Source organism: Pogoniulus pusillus, chromosome 25 (genome assembly GCF_015220805.1).
Source record: "Pogoniulus pusillus isolate bPogPus1 chromosome 25, bPogPus1.pri, whole genome shotgun sequence".
NCBI classification, from domain to species: domain Eukaryota; kingdom Metazoa; phylum Chordata; class Aves; order Piciformes; family Lybiidae; genus Pogoniulus; species Pogoniulus pusillus.
This window is the reverse complement of record NC_087288.1, coordinates 10,968,154-10,986,342: the sequence shown is the minus strand read 5'-3', so window position 1 is coordinate 10,986,342 and position 18,189 is coordinate 10,968,154. Positions and strand designations below refer to the sequence as shown.

At 40.2% G+C, this 18,189-nt stretch overlaps 1 protein-coding gene across 7 annotated transcripts in view; it reads right to left on the bottom strand.

Annotated features, from left to right (window-relative positions):
• The window catches only part of SYT14 (synaptotagmin 14), a 116,812-nt gene that overhangs the window by 48,085 nt on the left and 50,538 nt on the right, over positions 1 to 18,189 (bottom strand). For 3 of the 7 annotated variants that reach the window (XM_064164428.1, XM_064164424.1, XM_064164425.1), the window contains exons 3-4: positions 13,195 to 13,359; positions 6,964 to 7,182 (exon numbers count right to left, since the gene is read on the bottom strand). In XM_064164428.1, coding sequence (XP_064020498.1) covers positions 6,964 to 7,182; positions 13,195 to 13,306 — 331 coding nt within the window. In that variant the 5' untranslated portion in view covers positions 13,307 to 13,359. Of the gene's footprint in view, positions 1 to 6,963; positions 7,183 to 10,957; positions 12,001 to 13,194; positions 13,360 to 18,189 lie in introns of those variants that run through there. The other 4 variants (XM_064164422.1, XM_064164423.1, XM_064164427.1 and 1 more) reach the window with 4 other exon arrangements.

The window sequence follows — 18,189 nt, the reverse complement described above, 5'->3', positions numbered from 1 at the left end:
GCAAATTTTGCACAGTGGCTAAAAGGGCGATTTGGGCAAGATGTGCTTTAAGAACACAGAAAAACCTGACTGGTTTCTTTCCCTCTTCTACTGCTTGTAAATTCTGCTAGCTGTAAATAAATTGCTTCATCTATAATCCCAGGGTCCGTCTGAGTTAGCTGGGGCAAATACAAAGTGTGGGAGGGGCAGGGTAACCCCCAAACCATCACACCAGAGAAGGGCCATGAGGATGATCAGAGGGCTGGAGCAGCTCTGCTATGAGGACAGACTGAAAGAGTTGAGGCTGTATAGTTCAGATAAAGGAGGCTCCAAGGTGACCTTCTTGTGGCCTTCCAGGATCTGAAGGCATTCTACAAAAAAACTGAAGAAGGACTTTCTAGGCTATCTGAGAGTGACAGGACTAGGGGGAATGGAGCAAAGCTGGAGGTGGGGAGATTCAGACTGGATGTGAGGAGGAAGTTGTTCAGCATGAGAGTGGTGAGAGCCTGGAATGGGTTGCCCAGGGAGGTGGTTGAGGTCCATTCCTGGAGATGTTTAAGGCCAGGCTGGATGAAGCTCTGGACAGCCTGCTCTAGGGTAGAGTGTCCCTGCCCATGGCAGGGGAGTTGAAACTAGATGATCCTTGCGGTCCCTTCCAACCCTGACTGATTCTATGATTCTATGATCATCCAATTCCAACCCCCTGCCATAGGCAGGGACACCTCCCACTACAACAGGTTGCTCAAGACCTCATCCAACCTGATTACACAGATGTGTGATATTACAGCCTATATTAATCTTCTCCAGTCTTCAAAAAGGGCAAGAAGTAGGTTCCAGGGAACTATAGACCAGTCAGCCTCACCTCCATCCCTGGAAAAATGATGGAGCAGCTCCTTCTGGAGGGCATCTCAAGGCATGGTGGTTATTAGGAGTAGTCAGCATGGATTTACCGAAGGGAAAGCATGCCTGACTAACTTATTCTACGATGAAGTAACTGGGTAGATGCAGGGAGAGCAGTGGATGTAGTCTACCTTGACCTTAGCAAGGCTTTTGACACCATCTCCCATGACATCCTTGTGAGCAAGCTCAGGAAGTGTGGGATGGAAGAGCAGACAGTGAGGTGGATTAGGTACTGGTTACAAGACAGAGTTCAAAGAGTGGTGATCAATGGTGCTAGGTCCAGCTGGAGAGCTGTAACCAGTGGAGTCCCCCAGGGATCAGTGCTGGGTCTGGTGCTGTTCAACATCATCATCAATGACATTGGTGCCCTCATCAGACAGACAGACAGACAGAGTCTGCTCAGCAAGTTTGCTGATGACACCAAGCTGGGAGGCTTGGCTGATACAGCTGAAGGCTGTGCAGCCATCCAGAGAGACCTGGGCAGACAGAGCTGGGCACAGAGGAACAAAATGAGGTTCAACAAGGACAAGTCCTGCACCTGGGGAGGAATGATAAACTGCACCAGTCCAGGCTGGGTGGTGATCTGCTGGAGAGCAGCCCTGTGGAGAGGAACCTGGGAATGCTGGTGGATAACAGCCATAGCACAGCAATGTGCCCTGGTGGCCAAGAGAGCAAATGAGATCCTGGGGTGTATACTGAAGAGTGTGTCCAGCACATCAAGGGAGGTTCTCCTTCCTCTCTACTCTGCCCTGGTGAGACTTCACCTTGAGTACTGCGTTCAATTTTGGGCTCCCCAGTTGAAGAGGGACAGGGATCTGCTGGAGAGGGTCCAGTGAAGGTCTGTGAGGACGATGAGGGGACTGAAGCACTGCCTGATGAGACGAGGCTGAGGGACCTGGGGCTGTTTAGTCTGGAGAAGACTGAGAGGGGATTTAATAAATGTTTATAAATATCTGAAGGCTGGGGGTCAGGAGGGAGGGGACAGGCTCTGCTCACTTGCTCCCTGGTTTAGGACAAGGAACAATGGATGGAAGCTGCAGCACAGGAGGTTCCACCTCAACACAAAAGGGAATTTCTTTACTATAATGGTCCCAGAGCACTGGCACAGGCTCCCCAGAGAAGATGTGGAGCCTCCTTCTCTGGAGACTTTCAAGGCCTGTCTGGATGTGTTCCTCTGTGACCTGAGCTAGATTGTGTGGTCCTGCTCTGGAAGGGGACTTGGACTGGATGATCTCTTTGGGTCTCTTCCAACCCCTGACATCCTGTGAGCCTGTGATTCTCCTTCCAAAACATTACACATAATTGGAGCACATACAGGCAATACAGCACATTCACAGGGATAATAGTAGCACTTGAAATAATACTAGAAGGAGGATATACATCACAAAAAAAGTAGAGGAGAGATTTATCAGGATATGTATCAGGGGAAAAATGAAATGTCACTTCAGGAAGTATCCATGATGTACTGGATAACATGAGAAAGAACACAAAAAATTATTTCAGACTTTGACCTGACCCTAAAACTCTGGGCATAAGCACACAGAGTTCAATCCATATGGGTTCAATCCATACACAGGCATCAAGAATTACTGTGGTTACACAGGTTTCTCTTCTCTTTTCTGTGATTAACAAGATTTGGGTCATCTGTGCATTTTACTTTGCCATCTGTACACTTTACATTGATATTCTGTGCCATTTTAATTTTGATTTTCTAATTAATTAGATTTTCCTTTAGAGATAACTCCATGATTAAGCCCAGCCATGAGGAGCTCCATGCAAAAGTTACATATTTACAATAGTTTGGAGTCCACCAAAAATGCTGCATCTAAGCAAAGTTTGGCTTTTGTTCTTTTTCCATTTAAAATATATATTATCATACACCAAAATCTAAGTGCATCAAGTATGCTGTACAAATAGCATGCTCTACAAATACACTGATAGGTTGGACTGGATGATCTTGGAGGTCTCTTCCAACCTGGTTGACTCTATGATAAATATAGAAAGTGGATCAGACGCTGATCATAAGCAGCTATATGTGAACCAAAATGTAACCCCCTAAATTTAACAGAATGAACTAACGTGCTACTAGAAGATCATTAAAATACACATCATTAAAATATACCACTAAAACCTACAAAATACATTCCTTTTTTCCCATTTAACTACAAAGAACGTTACACAAAATGCCATGTCAGTCCTAGATAAATATGCTGAAAAGAAAGATTAATATGGCCATCTAGAGGAGAAAAGAATATGAAAACATACCACAGATATTTTCAAGGCTGAAAAACAAAACACTTCTAGAGGCATGCAGCCAGAAAACAGCTGTAATACACTAATTATGTCATTGACAAGTTAATCTTGAAATACTAAGATCAGACATTAGGACAGCCTTAGTAATGGGAATATGCTAATGTTACATGTTTTTAGCAATGCATGCAAAGCTTACAGAGTGTGTATAAAGCTTATGGGTTTGTCTCATTAAATGCTGTGTGTGCACACACATATGTATCTAAACACATTTGAGAGAGTGAAAACTGAAGTGTAGAGTAAACAGTTATTAGTAAAGGTATCTACTGACACCTTTGAAAACATGCAGCACACTGTTGCAAGATACATGTGACAGAGATAAACTGCTGAGGAGAAAATGACACAGAACTTTCCAAAACTGAAATATCGTTTTCTTTCTGCAGATTACTCTACCTCTGATGGAATTTTAATGGTAACATCAGAGGCTGATTTACTAGCAATGAATGGGGGGGGAGAAAGAGAGATGAGATGAAAATGAATTCTGTCCTCTCATCACTTCACTGTAACACTATCAAGCCTTGTTCAATACATGGACTGATTGGTGCCTTACGCTGGAAAAACAGCTGAAATGTTTCAGTCTCAGAAAGAGAAATGATAAAGTATACACGGAGCAACAGAAGCACACGAAGCCAAACACTGACAATTGTTTCTTGCTCCCCTGTCCAATACAAATAATCAACAGATGGTTCTAGCATTTGCTTTTTTCTTCTAACAATAAGCATTCAATAAAGATCAAGTTTCTATTAAAAAAAATCAGAATTCCTACAGCATGAAGTCTTGTTCAGATTTATTTTGCACGTTTAAGCAACAGTAAAGCTTTGAAAAACTAAAAACTATACTGAAGCATCTAGAATGTTTTGCCAGTCCTTGCTTTGAAAGCTTTTCCCCAAACCTTAGAATCACAGAATGGTTTAGGTTGGAAGGGACCTCAAAGCTCATCCAGTTCCAACTCCTTGCCATAGGCAGGGACATCTCCCACTAGAACAGGTTGCTCAAGGCCTCATCCAACCAGGCTGTGAACACCTCCAGGGAGGGAGCAGCCACAACCTCCCTGGGCAACCTGTGCCAGTGTCTCTCAACCCTCGCTGCAAAGAACCCTTTCCTAACATCTCCTCTGAATCTCCCCTCTGCCACTTTAAACCCATTCTCCCTTGTCCTCTCATCACAAGACCTTTTCAATAGTCCCTCCCCAGCCTTCCTGTAGCCCCCCCTTCAGATACTGGAAGGCCACTACAAGGTCTCTTCGAAGCCTTCTCTTCTCCAGGCTGCAGAGTCCCAACTCTTGTAGCCTGTCCTCACAGCAGAGCTGCTGCAGCCCTCTGAGCATCTTCATGGCCCTTCTCTGGACTCGCTCTCACAGTTCCATGTCCCTCTTGTGTTGGGGGCTCCTTGAAAGTTCTTTAATTGTAATCAATTCACAGAATCACTGAAACATCCAGTTGGAAGAGACCTCAAAGATCATCCAGTCCAACCCACGCTGTTGAGCCAGCACTGCGAAGGACCTACACTAAACCACATCCCTAAGCACAAGGTCTACACAGAACTTGAACAGCCCCAGGAACAGCTACAGCACCATTGCCCTGGGTAGACTCTTCCAGTGTTTGATAACCCTCTCTGTGAGGAAGTACTTCCTAGCACCCAGCCTGAACCTCTCCTGGTGCAGCTTGAAACCATTTCCTCTAGTCCTGTTGCTTGCCACCAAGGAGAAGAGCCTGGCCCCATCCTCATTCCAACCTCTCTTCAGGCAGTTGTAGAGAGCAATGAGGTCTCCCCTCAACCTCCTCTCCTCGAGCCTGAACAACCACAGATCCCTCAGACTCCCCTTTTAGGTCATGTGCTGCAGGCCCTTCAGAAGCCTCGTTGCCTAAAGGCATTCCAGAACCTCTATGTCCCTTGATGTCCCTGGACACAGAGGTAGTGAAGGGCCCAGAAGTGAGCACAGTACTAACTCTAGAGTGAATATGTGAGATTTTACATGCCCCAAGCCTCATGAATGGGAAGTGATGAGAAAGTACAGCAGCTGGGGACAGCTATCTTTAGTATTAAAGGAGAAAAATGAAAAAGGAGGAGGGTGGAAACAGCTTTAACTTCTGTAATGCAATCCTTGAACTTCACAACAGAGTGATACAACCATGATATACATTTCCAGACTGGAAGATCAAAGGCAATGACTATGAATTTTGATGATCTGACAGGATAATAAAAGACAATTGGTTAAAAAAACCCAACCAACTGGATACAGGCTAGAACAATGCCTTTGGAACTTCGATCTTCTAGGGCCAAAGTAAAAAGCCAGATGAACTGACAACTTTTCACTGAGAAAATCAATCCAGGAGAATAAAAAAAAAAGCAATGTGACTGATTGTGACTTAGAAAGAGGAATGTCACATGTTCCTTCCAACAGCAACTATCCCAGGAGTATTTCCACAACTAGTCTTAACAGTTTGAGAAGAGACAAAGACATTATTCTAGGTATTTGAATGGAGTATAATTTGTATCTATTTACCAGTATATATATATAAAAACTATATATATTGCCTATATATATCCTGTTCCTATGCATCACCATTCTTTCCCAGCAGTGACACAAACCATATAAATAATTAGTATATTATCTTTCACATTTTCTCCTCCCAACATTGTTGATAGATCTCAGTACATATAGACCCCAAACGTGATACTTTCACTATCACTCTTCCTTGTTGTCCTTTCCACCTGCATCTTCTTCCCTATTTGCTGGAACTCAGATTCCCAGCCTTCCTACAACTTAATGCAAGGTAAAGAATGGAAATTTCTGATGATCAGGACAGAATTCTCTTACTCTGGAACTTACTTTGTGTCTTTCATGTCCTTTGTGTCTTAATTTGGAAGCACAAATAAGCATGCACTAATTTCAAATGTAATGGCATACAGCCTTGTAAAACTGAGTTATAAGATACAGCAGAAATGTTGAATTTATTCAAGTACAGATGTCCAGTCTTTATTAGAAAATATCAATCACCAGACATGACTTTGTATAAAGGGAAATGAGCAAATAACTTGCTGTGACACAGCATCTATATTACAATCTGACTTTAATGTAACCTGAAGAATAGATCACTTTTCATGCTGGGAAACTGCTACAGAGAGAGTCCCCACACACAGCTATTTTCAAGCACAAAAAGCACACTAACAAAATATTGACAACAGACTTCTCAGCCTCTGTGTGAGGTCATCATCCTAAGTTAAAACTCAAGAAATATGTGCCACAAAAGAAAACTTTCATTGTTTACATCTGACTTTTAATGTCGTGGGAAAATTGCCTTAATCTTATCTTTGTAATAATTTCTTTCTGTGATTTCAGGAGAAGAAAAGATATAGCACACTGTAATGACTCTGTACCATAACCAATCACCAGCTCCACTTATTTTGCTATTATGACACCTTATCAATACTGATAGGAACAGGTATTCTTTGTATTTATAATACCACAGAATCTGCCAAGAGTTGCCATGTTTCCTTCCTAAATCAAAACAGTTTAAATCACCCCAAAATCAAAATGACTGATGACAAAGCTGTGTGATATTTAATATAACAAGATAAACTATTTGGAGTATTTCCAAAAGAATGAGCACAAGTCTGTGCCTTTCTTTTTTTAAGCATGCACAAATATGGAAGAGATCTGGATGTTTCTTGCAGACATTGACTATTTGCAAGTCAAGCCGTCCTTGTCAAGGACTTGCTTTATCCAGAACATAATTTGGAATAAAAATAATGCTTTTAAATCACTCTTACCTTCATCTATTGAGGCTTCACTACTGTATCCATCATATTCTGCAGAGAGGGGACTATATTTTTGTCTGGTTTCCCATATATAGTTTTTTTGCTGTCTGCCATCCACCACTGGCAGCCTGGAACTCTGGGTTCTAGACAAGGCCTCATGATATTTACCCAGTGCTTCATCTTCACTCTCAGATGATGAACCATGCTGGTCTTTACTCATATAAGAGTTGTCTGTTTGAATAAAATAAAGCAAATCGACTACAGCTCAAAACAGAATACAAGAAAATAACCATAAGAGGTTATCATTGAAGAGACTCAAGTTATTTCAGTTAAAATTTCTGCAGTATTTTTAAAATATCACCTTGTTGCAATTATAAGCATGATGTGAGCTTGTAATTGATGAGAACTATTTAAATTTTCTAGAAAAACTGAAAGTATCAAGCTTCAAAAACATTCCAAAACTTATCCAACAGAAAATGGATCAATTTATGCAGGGCAGCAAACACTGAATTTCTTAAAACCCTTCATTAAGTAAGAAAATGTTTAAGGTAATGTGAAGTAAATCTAACACTGCTGGAATCTTACATTTGGATACCTAATGAATCGAAAGGGCAGCTCCTGATCCTCCATTCCCAGCTGATTTACGCTGTGAGCATGCAGCGTAACACAGAAAGGAAAGCGATTTACAAAGAGAAGCCTACAACAAAAGTGTCTTAGGATACTGATGCCAGTAGTGATTGGACTTATGGGAAGAGGAGTGGGAATGGGAAAATGGTAGTGAAAGATGCTTGCATGCAGAATTTCATTTAAATTAAAATAAACAGCCCCCTGCTCAATAACTGAACGCAGTCTCACTGCAGATACCTGGCAGCAGCAAAAACTCCACAGAAGGGCCTACCTATTTAATTTCCTTATACTAGTTCTTCTGTAATGCCCACTCTTGTGGCAAACGTTTTCCAACTACATCTCAAGCATGATTTCCTCCCACAAGTCAAAGATCCAGCTGCATATTTGTAAAAGGAAAGCTACCTCCCCCCTTTTCCAAAGCTCATATGGATTCTGTCAAAACGAAACATGCCATGCAGTGGGGTTCTGTAGTTCTCAAACTTCAGTAGGCTTTCAAAGAGTTCATGTAAACTCAATAAAGGTCAGGATTACCACTACTTTGCAAGCAAGTCTATGATTTGCCAATGGATTTCCCTTACCAACAGAGCGCTGAGAGCCATCTGTCACTCCTGATTCCACAATGGAGTGTTGTCTAGCATGTTACCCAGCCACAATCAACCACTTCACCCCTCCCTGCTGTCATGTCCTTCTCCCAGTCCCTGTCTTCAGCTTTAGTTCTGCATTTCCACAGCCATTAGTCTGTGTCTTCATGTCCAGTCAGTCTCACTCCACTCTGCCAGGATACTCTGACTACAGGAGGGATTCATCTTACTCAAAATACAGCAATTTTTAAGTGAAGTAACACAACTTCTTTCAACCATCTAGATGTCCTCCTGCTACACAAGTCCACCATCCCCAGTTTTTGGTAAGCCTCTAGAGCAGATGAGTAAAATCACTTCCCACAGATGTCTATTTCTCCTTTGTACTCACAGAGAGAAGCCTGTGCTTTTCTACATGAGTGCCAAGAGTACAAAGATTAAGAAATCTTTTGCAAAGTTACATTTATACAAGTTGAATCTTATTCTATGTTCCTGTCTCCCAGACCCATACTCCAGGTTCCAAGCATCCATTTTTGGTCTCTGATGGGGATTTCCTCTATTCTTTTTGTCTCCTCAATCACAAATTCTCATTACTTGCACCTAACCAACCACTCATTTAAGCTTACTCTTCCACTCTTACTCTCTGCACTTTCATGCTATCAGTTCTCTCCACAGCTGTCACTCATCCTACTTCAAATCCCACTTTGCTACGTCCACCTCGCCACATTTGTTCATCAAGTTTGTCATTATGTAAGTCATGTTAATTGTCATTTTTATGTTCACACTTCCAGCACCCTTCAGAAACTGCATGTATCAAAAGCAGGATAACAACTGCTCTTTTCTTCAATCCCTACAACAAAGCATGAGTGCAAATGGGATGATCAGTGACCATAACAAGCAAATTATAAGACATGTTTACTAGGACTTTCTGAAAGGCAAAGTTTCCAAAGATTTACAACTTGGTCTAACTTCAGGTGTTTTTTTCACAAGCATCTCTGACATGGGAAAAGTGCTCTCCCACATTTCAAGTGGATATTCTAACATACAAAGATGACAAAGCATCTTAGCAAAGCAGATGTGAAATATACTTGGTTTTTGCATAGATAACTAGCAATTTTTCCCCATACTATATTCCTGGAAACAGCTAAACATTTTAAAATACAGCTTAAGAAAATAAAATAAATTTAAAAAAAAACAGGAAAAAAACCCTGAAATATTAAAACCAGAAGAAAGTACACCAAATTTCATCCTAAGTATTTCAGAACTGGCATGTGCTTTTAGGAAACTGAAAATAAGGTCTTGAAATGGAAAATGATGGGGAAATCTTAACTGCAGATGGTGCTACCAGTTCTACATGCAATGTGTGCTTCATCTTAATTTAGTACTTATGGTGTCTTAAAAGACTGCTAATAAGCAACTGGATTTTTCAAGTCTAGGCTACCAATTCAAATTCAAGTCTAACAGATATTGTATGGATGGCTACAAAGCAAGTTCAATTTCACTGGTCATTTAATTTAAATATTACACATCATTCTGGCTTGTTCTGGCTAACATATTCACTGCAAGAAGCTGCCCAGAAAAAGAAGCCTCCTTTTCTGGTTACGCAGAGTAAAATTTCATTTCATCTTTGGCTATCATCAGGTTGAAACCTCACATCTAGGAAACGTCTACAGATTTTCACACCTATAATTAAAGCAGGGTATACCAAGACATAGTGCCAGTATTAGATGCATGATTTATCATTAGAAGAAATGCATTCACATGTGTTAGGTCATATATAATTTTTAACCCATGGGAAGCTATTAATTTGCTTATAATGGGTCCTAAAACACCTTTTTGATGGAGAATATACTTTACAAACATTGTACCACATGAAGAAATCACAAAATCATTGTTTACCATGCAAATACTGAAACCACCTCCTTAATCAACTTTTAAAAGAAACAAAGCACCAAAACCCTCCACAAAAGGAGTAATTGAAAACTTCAGATAATGGAAAATACACACCCTGGAGAAAAGAGAAAAATCTATTAGGAAATAATTAATTTCTCTACAGAAACAACATCTCCAGAAAGTCTGTACTGCCTTCTAAAAATTCATGACAAAGTCTGCAAAGCAATTGGGTAAAAATGCAGGGTTTTACTTTTCCCTCACAAACAACTGCAATTCTGTTGTCAGATTAAGAATGGATGTTGAAGACAGCAACACAACATCCACATCAGCAATACTGAGGTCTCATTTGCAAGACTGCAGCTTCAAGACAAGCCTCATTCATCTTTCTATGCTTAAAATCACTTAATTGCCACTTCTTATTGAGTTTTATGTACATATCAAGTACTACACTCTGAAGATCTACTATAAAGTAAATGTAGCAGGAGTTATTTTTTCTTTAAGTTATCACATTTTATGCAATGCTTTTAAGATACACAAAATACAAACTACTTTATATATAATAAGAGTATACATAATAAGAGTTCATTTCCACTATTAATTAATTCACAGTTTTCAACAGAAACCACACAAGGTATTGCAGAGAAGGTAAAAAGACCTGTAGATAGGAAAAGAAAAGAAAGAAAGAATAGGCAAGATATTTATTAGTCAGTTCCTTTAAGTAATACTTTAAAAGCATTTAACTTACAAGAACCATCCAAGTAATTAGAGAATGAAGTGCTGACAAGACAGACCTACTTTTATCCATAGGAAACACTACTATAAAATGTGCAAATTAGGTGAAATAAAGTAGAAAGTATCATGAGTTTCAGGAAAGATCGAAGAATGCAGTTTGCTGATGGACTCCTCACCTTTTCCTGCTGTCTTCTTATTACATAGCTCTCTTTCTGGTTTCTGTATGTTTGTCTTTTTACCCACGTTTGCAATTGCAGTTGATACATTGTCTTCATCCTTTGATACAGATTTTCCTTTTCCGTCAAAAAAGGCTTCAGGTTTCTTTTCTTTCTTTTCATGAATGCAATTTGGATGGTCATTCTGCATCTTCTTCAGGCTAGAATCTGATAATCTTTGCTTCTGTACTTCAACAAGTTTTGTTTCTAAATCCTGGGGAACATTCATATTGTGCACAACTCCAGATGACTGTGGTTTGATTTTTCTCTGCAAGTGATTCTCAGAAATATCTGATACTGCACGGACACAATTTTCCGGCTCCTCAATAGATGGCTGCATGCCAAATTCATTACTTTTCAGGTTACTGTCCTTTGACAACTTACAATTTACAAAATGCTCAGCATTTCTTCCTACTGCTTCCCTTTTTAAAGGTCCTTCCGTAGTCTTCAAATTCTGAGGTACTTCTGTAGCACTTAAATGATTATTACTCCCTGTGCCTTTTAACCAGCACTGATTTTTGTCCGTGTCAAATACTCCATTTTCACTTGTATCTTTTTTACTAAAATCTAACAAATCAGAAGGAGTCTCTTCATGTTCTCCAACACCTCTCTTCACTTTCATATGATTTTCCTGAGAATGAGTTGGTGATAGCCTATGTTCCTCCCCTCCTTCCACAGGTTTATCATCCCGTATTTTGGAGCTTTCAGCTTCTCCGCGAAGGCCATTTATCATGCTTGTTACTTCTTCTGTTACTGAAGCAGCTACACTGTAGCTGACCTCTCCAACAACACTGGTCAGATCATCCACAGCACTGCTGAGTGTGTCAACCAGAGAAGACACAGAGGGAAGGCTCAGATTTTGGTGGAGGTTCCTGAAAAATGCCATTTGTCCAATCTAATTGGCAACAACCTTTAACTCCAAAAGAAGTTCTGTTTCACAAGCAGATGATCAACTCCATCTCTCCAAGTTCAATTTCAGAGCTATTTGCTTTTCCTATCTCAAATTCAATATATTTACCAAGAGAAGTTGCAGCTCTGCTCTTTCCATTCGATATGCATTGACAATAATAAGAAAGCAGCTAAGTATCTTGGAATGAAGTTACAATCAACCAGCAAAACCATAGTCTTTCATTAATGGCAGCATCAACTAGCCATAATAAAAATCATTACTTTCAAAACTAAGACAATTGCTTAGGATGGAAATCTGTTTGGGTTTTTTATTCTAACCTGCAAAGAAGAAGTTGTGAGATTTAAATTATGTCCTTTCATCAATGTCACACAATAACAAGATTTTAACATAATAGCCACAAAAAAACCCCACGCATCATGTAGCCTTCTTCACCCCAAAATACTTGCTGTCCTTTACATAAGGTAACATATTTTGGAACATGAGGATTTGTTTTGTGGCAAAGAGAAAGTTAAGATGACAGACTTCTTTTCTGGGGGATAAAACATTTTTCCGCCTCTGAGGAAAACAAAAATAAGAATTTATCTGCACCTTTTAAAGATGCAGAAGAGAAGAAAAGATCTCAGCTATCCCATTCTGTTGTCTGGTGCTTGTCTCTTCCTCTCAAGTCAGCTAACTAAGCCCATTCAATTTCCACCATCCAAAAGCAGGCAGCAGTTATTTTACCAACTCTCAGTAACTTCTTCAAGGTTGATTTTTTTTTTCTTATTTTCCATTATCCTTAAAGACCTTGGTCTATTAGAAAACTATAGGAATAATCTGTTAGTCAGAGATAAGATGACTCTAGGAATAATTTGTTAGTCAAAGATAAGATGTCTCTGGTTTCCATTTTTCAGGAAGAAAAGCACTGTTTTCCAGGTAAGTAAAAGCAAGACCTTCTCCAAAATGCTGATTTTAAGAGGCCAGGTAAAAACCTAGTAAACTCCAGTCACAGATCTACTTGAGAAGATTAAGTTACACATAATAAATGAACATTTAAAATATGTTCAGAAGTATTCTCACAGTGCAAGAAAAATACCTTCCCATAAGGAAATGTCAACTCTGGTTATACAGATGTTGAATTTCTGTGGTGTGTGAATACAAAGCTTTCTTCCTTTCCACATACTGCACAGACACAGGAAAAGCTGTATGCTTTCATCACTTGAGTCAAGTGACTGTGGATTTCTATGCACCCTTGTAAAAATGTGTGTTCTTATGATTAAGATTAGTACACTCTATTTCAGATACTTACAAAGTTTATCTTGTGAATTCTTTCTTGTAGTGTATCCTGAATCGATATCTGGGAAACCACTAACATTATCAAAACACATCTTCTTATTAATATATAGGAAAAGTAGTAACATGAGAATAATGAACACCCCAACAGCAGACAGGAATCCAATTGCTTCAGGAGACACTAGAAGAAACAGAAAGAAATATAATTGTAAATGTCTTGTAAAATTTTTACTTCTAGAAGCCATAATATTCACCAGGTGATGTCTACTGCACTCATAGGCTTGCTGAGATGTACAAAAACAAGAATGCAAAGATAGATAACACAGTTGCTGTGTGTCTCTGGCTGCCTGCATGTTGCTCCCTAACCTGCTGTCAGTGTAACTAATCCTTGTGCTTCCTAACCCCCCTAGCTGATCCTCCAAACTCAGCTTGAACATAAGGCAAACTCTGGGATAAGGTAAAGGGGTGGAAAGGGAGTGGAAGTGTGGTTGAGAGCCCCTCCTGGGGACTCTGATTTGTGGGAGGGCTGTTGTGTTTCTGTATTACCTTTTTTAACTTGCATATTTCTGCCTATAGCTGTAACTATTGTAAATATCTGCTTGCATATTGTGCTAAACTGTGAATATAAAACTTCATTCTTAATTTTCAGCTTGTCTGAGTCTTGTCTGGGTGATTTCATAAGGGGGGGGGGCAGGTAGCACCTAAACCATCACACCTTCCTGACCCAACTGGCCAACATCTCTCTGCTCTTCCCAGGATGCCTGTCCCTTCTTCCATTTCCTCTGTAGCCCTTTATGCTCTGTAGACAGAAAACAAATGTTCTTTTTCACATATAAAATACATCTGTGCCACCTTCAACATCAGAAATATTTTGATTCAAAACATACTGTCTTAAATTCTGATTGGTTCAGGCAATAATTGCATCATAAAAGCATTTCTACATCTCTGGGAGATTCCCAGTGGTTCCTTCTCTGGCAAACCAGTAGAAAGGCAATACTTTCTCAGTCATATTTCAAATTCCAATGTCCTACTTTTATAAACCTTCTCATCCTCAGTTCTAAAGACAAACCACAACAAATGTTCAAATTCAGAACACTATAACATAGCTTTAGAAACACTAAAAGAACATATGTCTCACTAAAAGGTTATTAAGACTAATTGCTGGCTATGGAAATGACAGAAATTTGTAGTCATTAGAAAAGTACTACATTAGGATCACTTCACTTTTGTCATTAGCATCCCTAGAATTAGAATTATTAGAAGACAGAAATGTACCATCTTCTCATCCTAAACATCAAATTAGCATCTCTTTCTCAAATAATAACTCCATCATCAAGTATTTATTTCTTTCCCAAAAGATGTTTGTCCTGGCAGGGCAGAAATCCAGCTTAACTAGTTCAGTGATTCATTCAGTCACTCTTCATAACAGTTATGATCTGTGAGATCTCTTCCAACCTTGGTGATACTGTGATACTGTTATTCTCCAGGCCCTTCCTCAGCTTTGTTGCCCTTATCTGCACTTGCTCCAGCACCTTCACATCTCTCTTGTATTGAGGTACCCAGAACTGGAGACAACACTCGAGGTGTGGCCTCACCAGTGCCACGTACAGGGAGACAATCACCTCCCTACTCTTGCTGGACACAGCATTTCTAACACAAGCCAGGATGCCATTGGCTTTCCTTGCCAAACACTGAGCCCTGAGGAATACCACTTGTGCCCAGCCACCAGCTGGATTGCACTCCACTGACCACCACCCTCTGGGCCCTTTTGCCCAGCAGTGCTTTATGCAGCAGCCAGTTTGTCCTTGAGAATTCTGTGGGGAACAGTGTCAAAGGCTTTTTGAAAGTCTAGGCAGACAACGTCCACAGCCTTTCCCTCATCCAGCAGCCAGGTCACCTTGTCTCAGAAGGAGATCAGGTGGCCAGGCAGGACCACTCGAGGTGGGACCTCACCAGTGCCAGGTACAAAGGGACAATCACCCCCCTAGTCCTACTGGACACACAATTTCCAATACAAGCCAGGATGCCACTGGCTTTCTCGGCCACTGTCATGGAAGGCTAAAATAGGCCTGATATGTGCCCTGGTTTGTCCAGCCGTGATTCCCCACTCCCCCTTCCCTCTGCTGAAGTGGGGAGCAACACAGGAAAAGAACAAAAGGCCTGGAGCCACCAAGTTTGCTCTTGTGGTAAACAAGCTCAACAGCTCAAATTAAGGTTAGGGCTTGGTTCAGCAAGCAAACTAATCACATATATATCTGCACAAAAATACTTGTAGCAATTCTGTTCTGCCCCTGCAGATTGTCATATCCAGGATTCCTCTCCTTTTCTACTAAAGTACCATGCCAAAACTGTCTTTTGGGGACAAATGAAATTATAGGAAAAAGAGGACCCTGGTATGCAAAATATCAATGATCTAAGAATTTTAAAGTAACAGAAACCATAGCCTGAGAGAGAGACACAAGACCAAGTGCAGGGTCCTGCATCTAGGTTGAGGCAATCCCAAGCACCCATATCTATGAGGAGAGACTGAGGGAGTTGAGGCTGTTCAGTCTAGAGAGGAGAAGGCTCCAAGGTGACCTTATTGTGGCCTTTCAGTATCTGAAAGGGGCTAAAAGAAAGCTGGGGAGGGACTTTTTAGGCTGTCAGGTAGTGATAGGACTGGGGGGAATGGAACAAAGCTAGAAATGAGTAGATTCAGACTGGATGCTAGGAAGAAGTTCTTCACCATGAGAGCGGTGAGAGCCTGGAATGGGTTGCCCAGGGAGGTGGTGAAAGCCTGGAGGTGTTTTTAAGGCCAGGCTGAAGAGGTTCTGGACAGCCTGATCTAGTGTGAGGTGTCTCTGCCCATGGCAGGGGGGTTGGAACTAGATGATCCTTGTGGTCCCTTACAACCCTGATTCTATGATTTAAACTTTGGACAAAAATCTTTTTAGTTCTTAAATCCTCATGGGCTGAGGAAGTTGTTGTCTTAATACCCCTGCTGATTTACCAGTCCCTCGATGCCTTTTCTCTCTAACATGGAACTCATCTCCCATTAATCAGCATCATGCTACAGAAATCTCTGAAAAGAAACACTTAAGGAAGCATTGCATTGTTACTTGAAGTAGACATAGCTGACAGAATCATCTTGATTACCTCCAAATCCCAATAATCTGCTGCAGCTATGCAGCTTATGACTTGACCATAGTCTCCAGGCACTGGGTAAGAGAACAGCACTGATTATAGATTTTTAATGGCACTCTTAAATAATCTTCCCAATGTAAAAGCATTAGAAGGCCTACTGGGATCTAAAGACTCATGGTTTTAAAAGTTTATAGCTACTGCAAAGCAGCTCTCCATTACTGTGGGGATAGAAAAAAAACAAACCTGTAATGAAAATCTTTTAAACCCACACTTTTCTCATCAGCTGCTACAAATAACAACACTGTGAGATGATCCAGGACCCAGATTTCTGAAGGGCACAGTGATTAGGATACCTGGCAAAGTACTGTGCATTAAAAGCAATTATATGACTATTTTAAATGAAAATATGCCAGGGTTTGAATAGAGCAAAATCCTTACACACAAACATGAGATAAGCAAAGTCTCTCCATCTCTTCCCTGAATGACCACGAGCTCTTCAAGTTCCTTATATCAGGAGACCAACCTTATGGTCCAGGACAGCTGTAAGCTAGGAGGATTTACCAGTTGCCTACCCATGACTGCACAGAAAAAGCTTCACTCTTTTTCTGATCACTGAAGACATAAACAAGAAATTCCCTTTAACTTTTTTTTCTTGCAAGACAAAAAACTGAGGACCCTGTAACCCGCTTCCCAAGAACTCACAAAACATATTAAAACTCACAACAAAGTACTGCAATATTTGGAGTTAAGTGACACCAATAGCTGCCATCATTTCAGAAGACTATAATCAGGAAAAAAACATAACATAATTCTGGTTTTATTAATCCTAATAGTATTACTACTTTTTAATATGTGGCCATTAGGCTTGGGGGAAAAAGTATTTGTCTATTTAAAATTAAGTAGCACACAATTACAAACAGGTTAATTCTGATTTTCTGCATACATCATAAAGGTAGATTTAATTATGTATATTTTTTAAATGAAGATTTTTCACTCCTACCTCTACAAAAAGATAAAATGCACTTCAGTTTGTACTGTCCACACTCAAATGAGTAGAAACAACACATGTGAGGTTACCTAATTTCAAGACATTTACTACTGTCTATGGTATCATCTTTCTCTTGATGAAGAACAAGAAGTTCTACCACCTGGGTGACAGCAGGATGTGCTAGTTTGAGGTTGATTAGAATATTTTAATGAGAAAAAATAGATTACAGGCTGGGAAAACAATGGTGATGTCTACTTCACTCATAGGTTTGCTGAGATGTAGAAAACCAAGAACATAAACATAGATAAGACAGAGAGGGACAGTCAGTGTGTGTGTCTCTGTCACAGTTGGTGTTCTAGACTGCTTTTGCGTAAGTAATCCTTCTGCTTCTAACCCCCCATTCCAATCCTCCAACCTCACCTTGCACGTAAGGCAAACTCTGGGATAAGGTAGAGGGGTGGAAAGAAGGTGGAAGGGTGGTTGGGAGCTGTATATAGCTGTAAATATTGTGAATATCTGCTTCTATCTTGTGCTAAGCTGTGAATATAAAGCTTCAGTCCTTAACTTCCAGCTCAGCTGAGCCTAGTCTGGGTGATTTCATAAGAGTTGGGTGGACAGGTAACTCCCAAACCATCACAGAAAGTGAAGAAACTTTCTTTTCCAGAGGCAATTAGTGGAAACTACCACAAACACTGCAATATTACTTGACTATTAGATGCAGTTGATCTTCGATACTTGTAAAATGAAACTCATGCATATTTTTTTTCATTTGAATTAAATGCAGCTGGCAATCTAACACTTGGAAACAAACTGACAAAGGATATTGACCAGAATATTAAAGAGGACATGGCCCTACTTAAAATATACTTCTGACAAAAAAAAAATCCTAAAAGCATACCT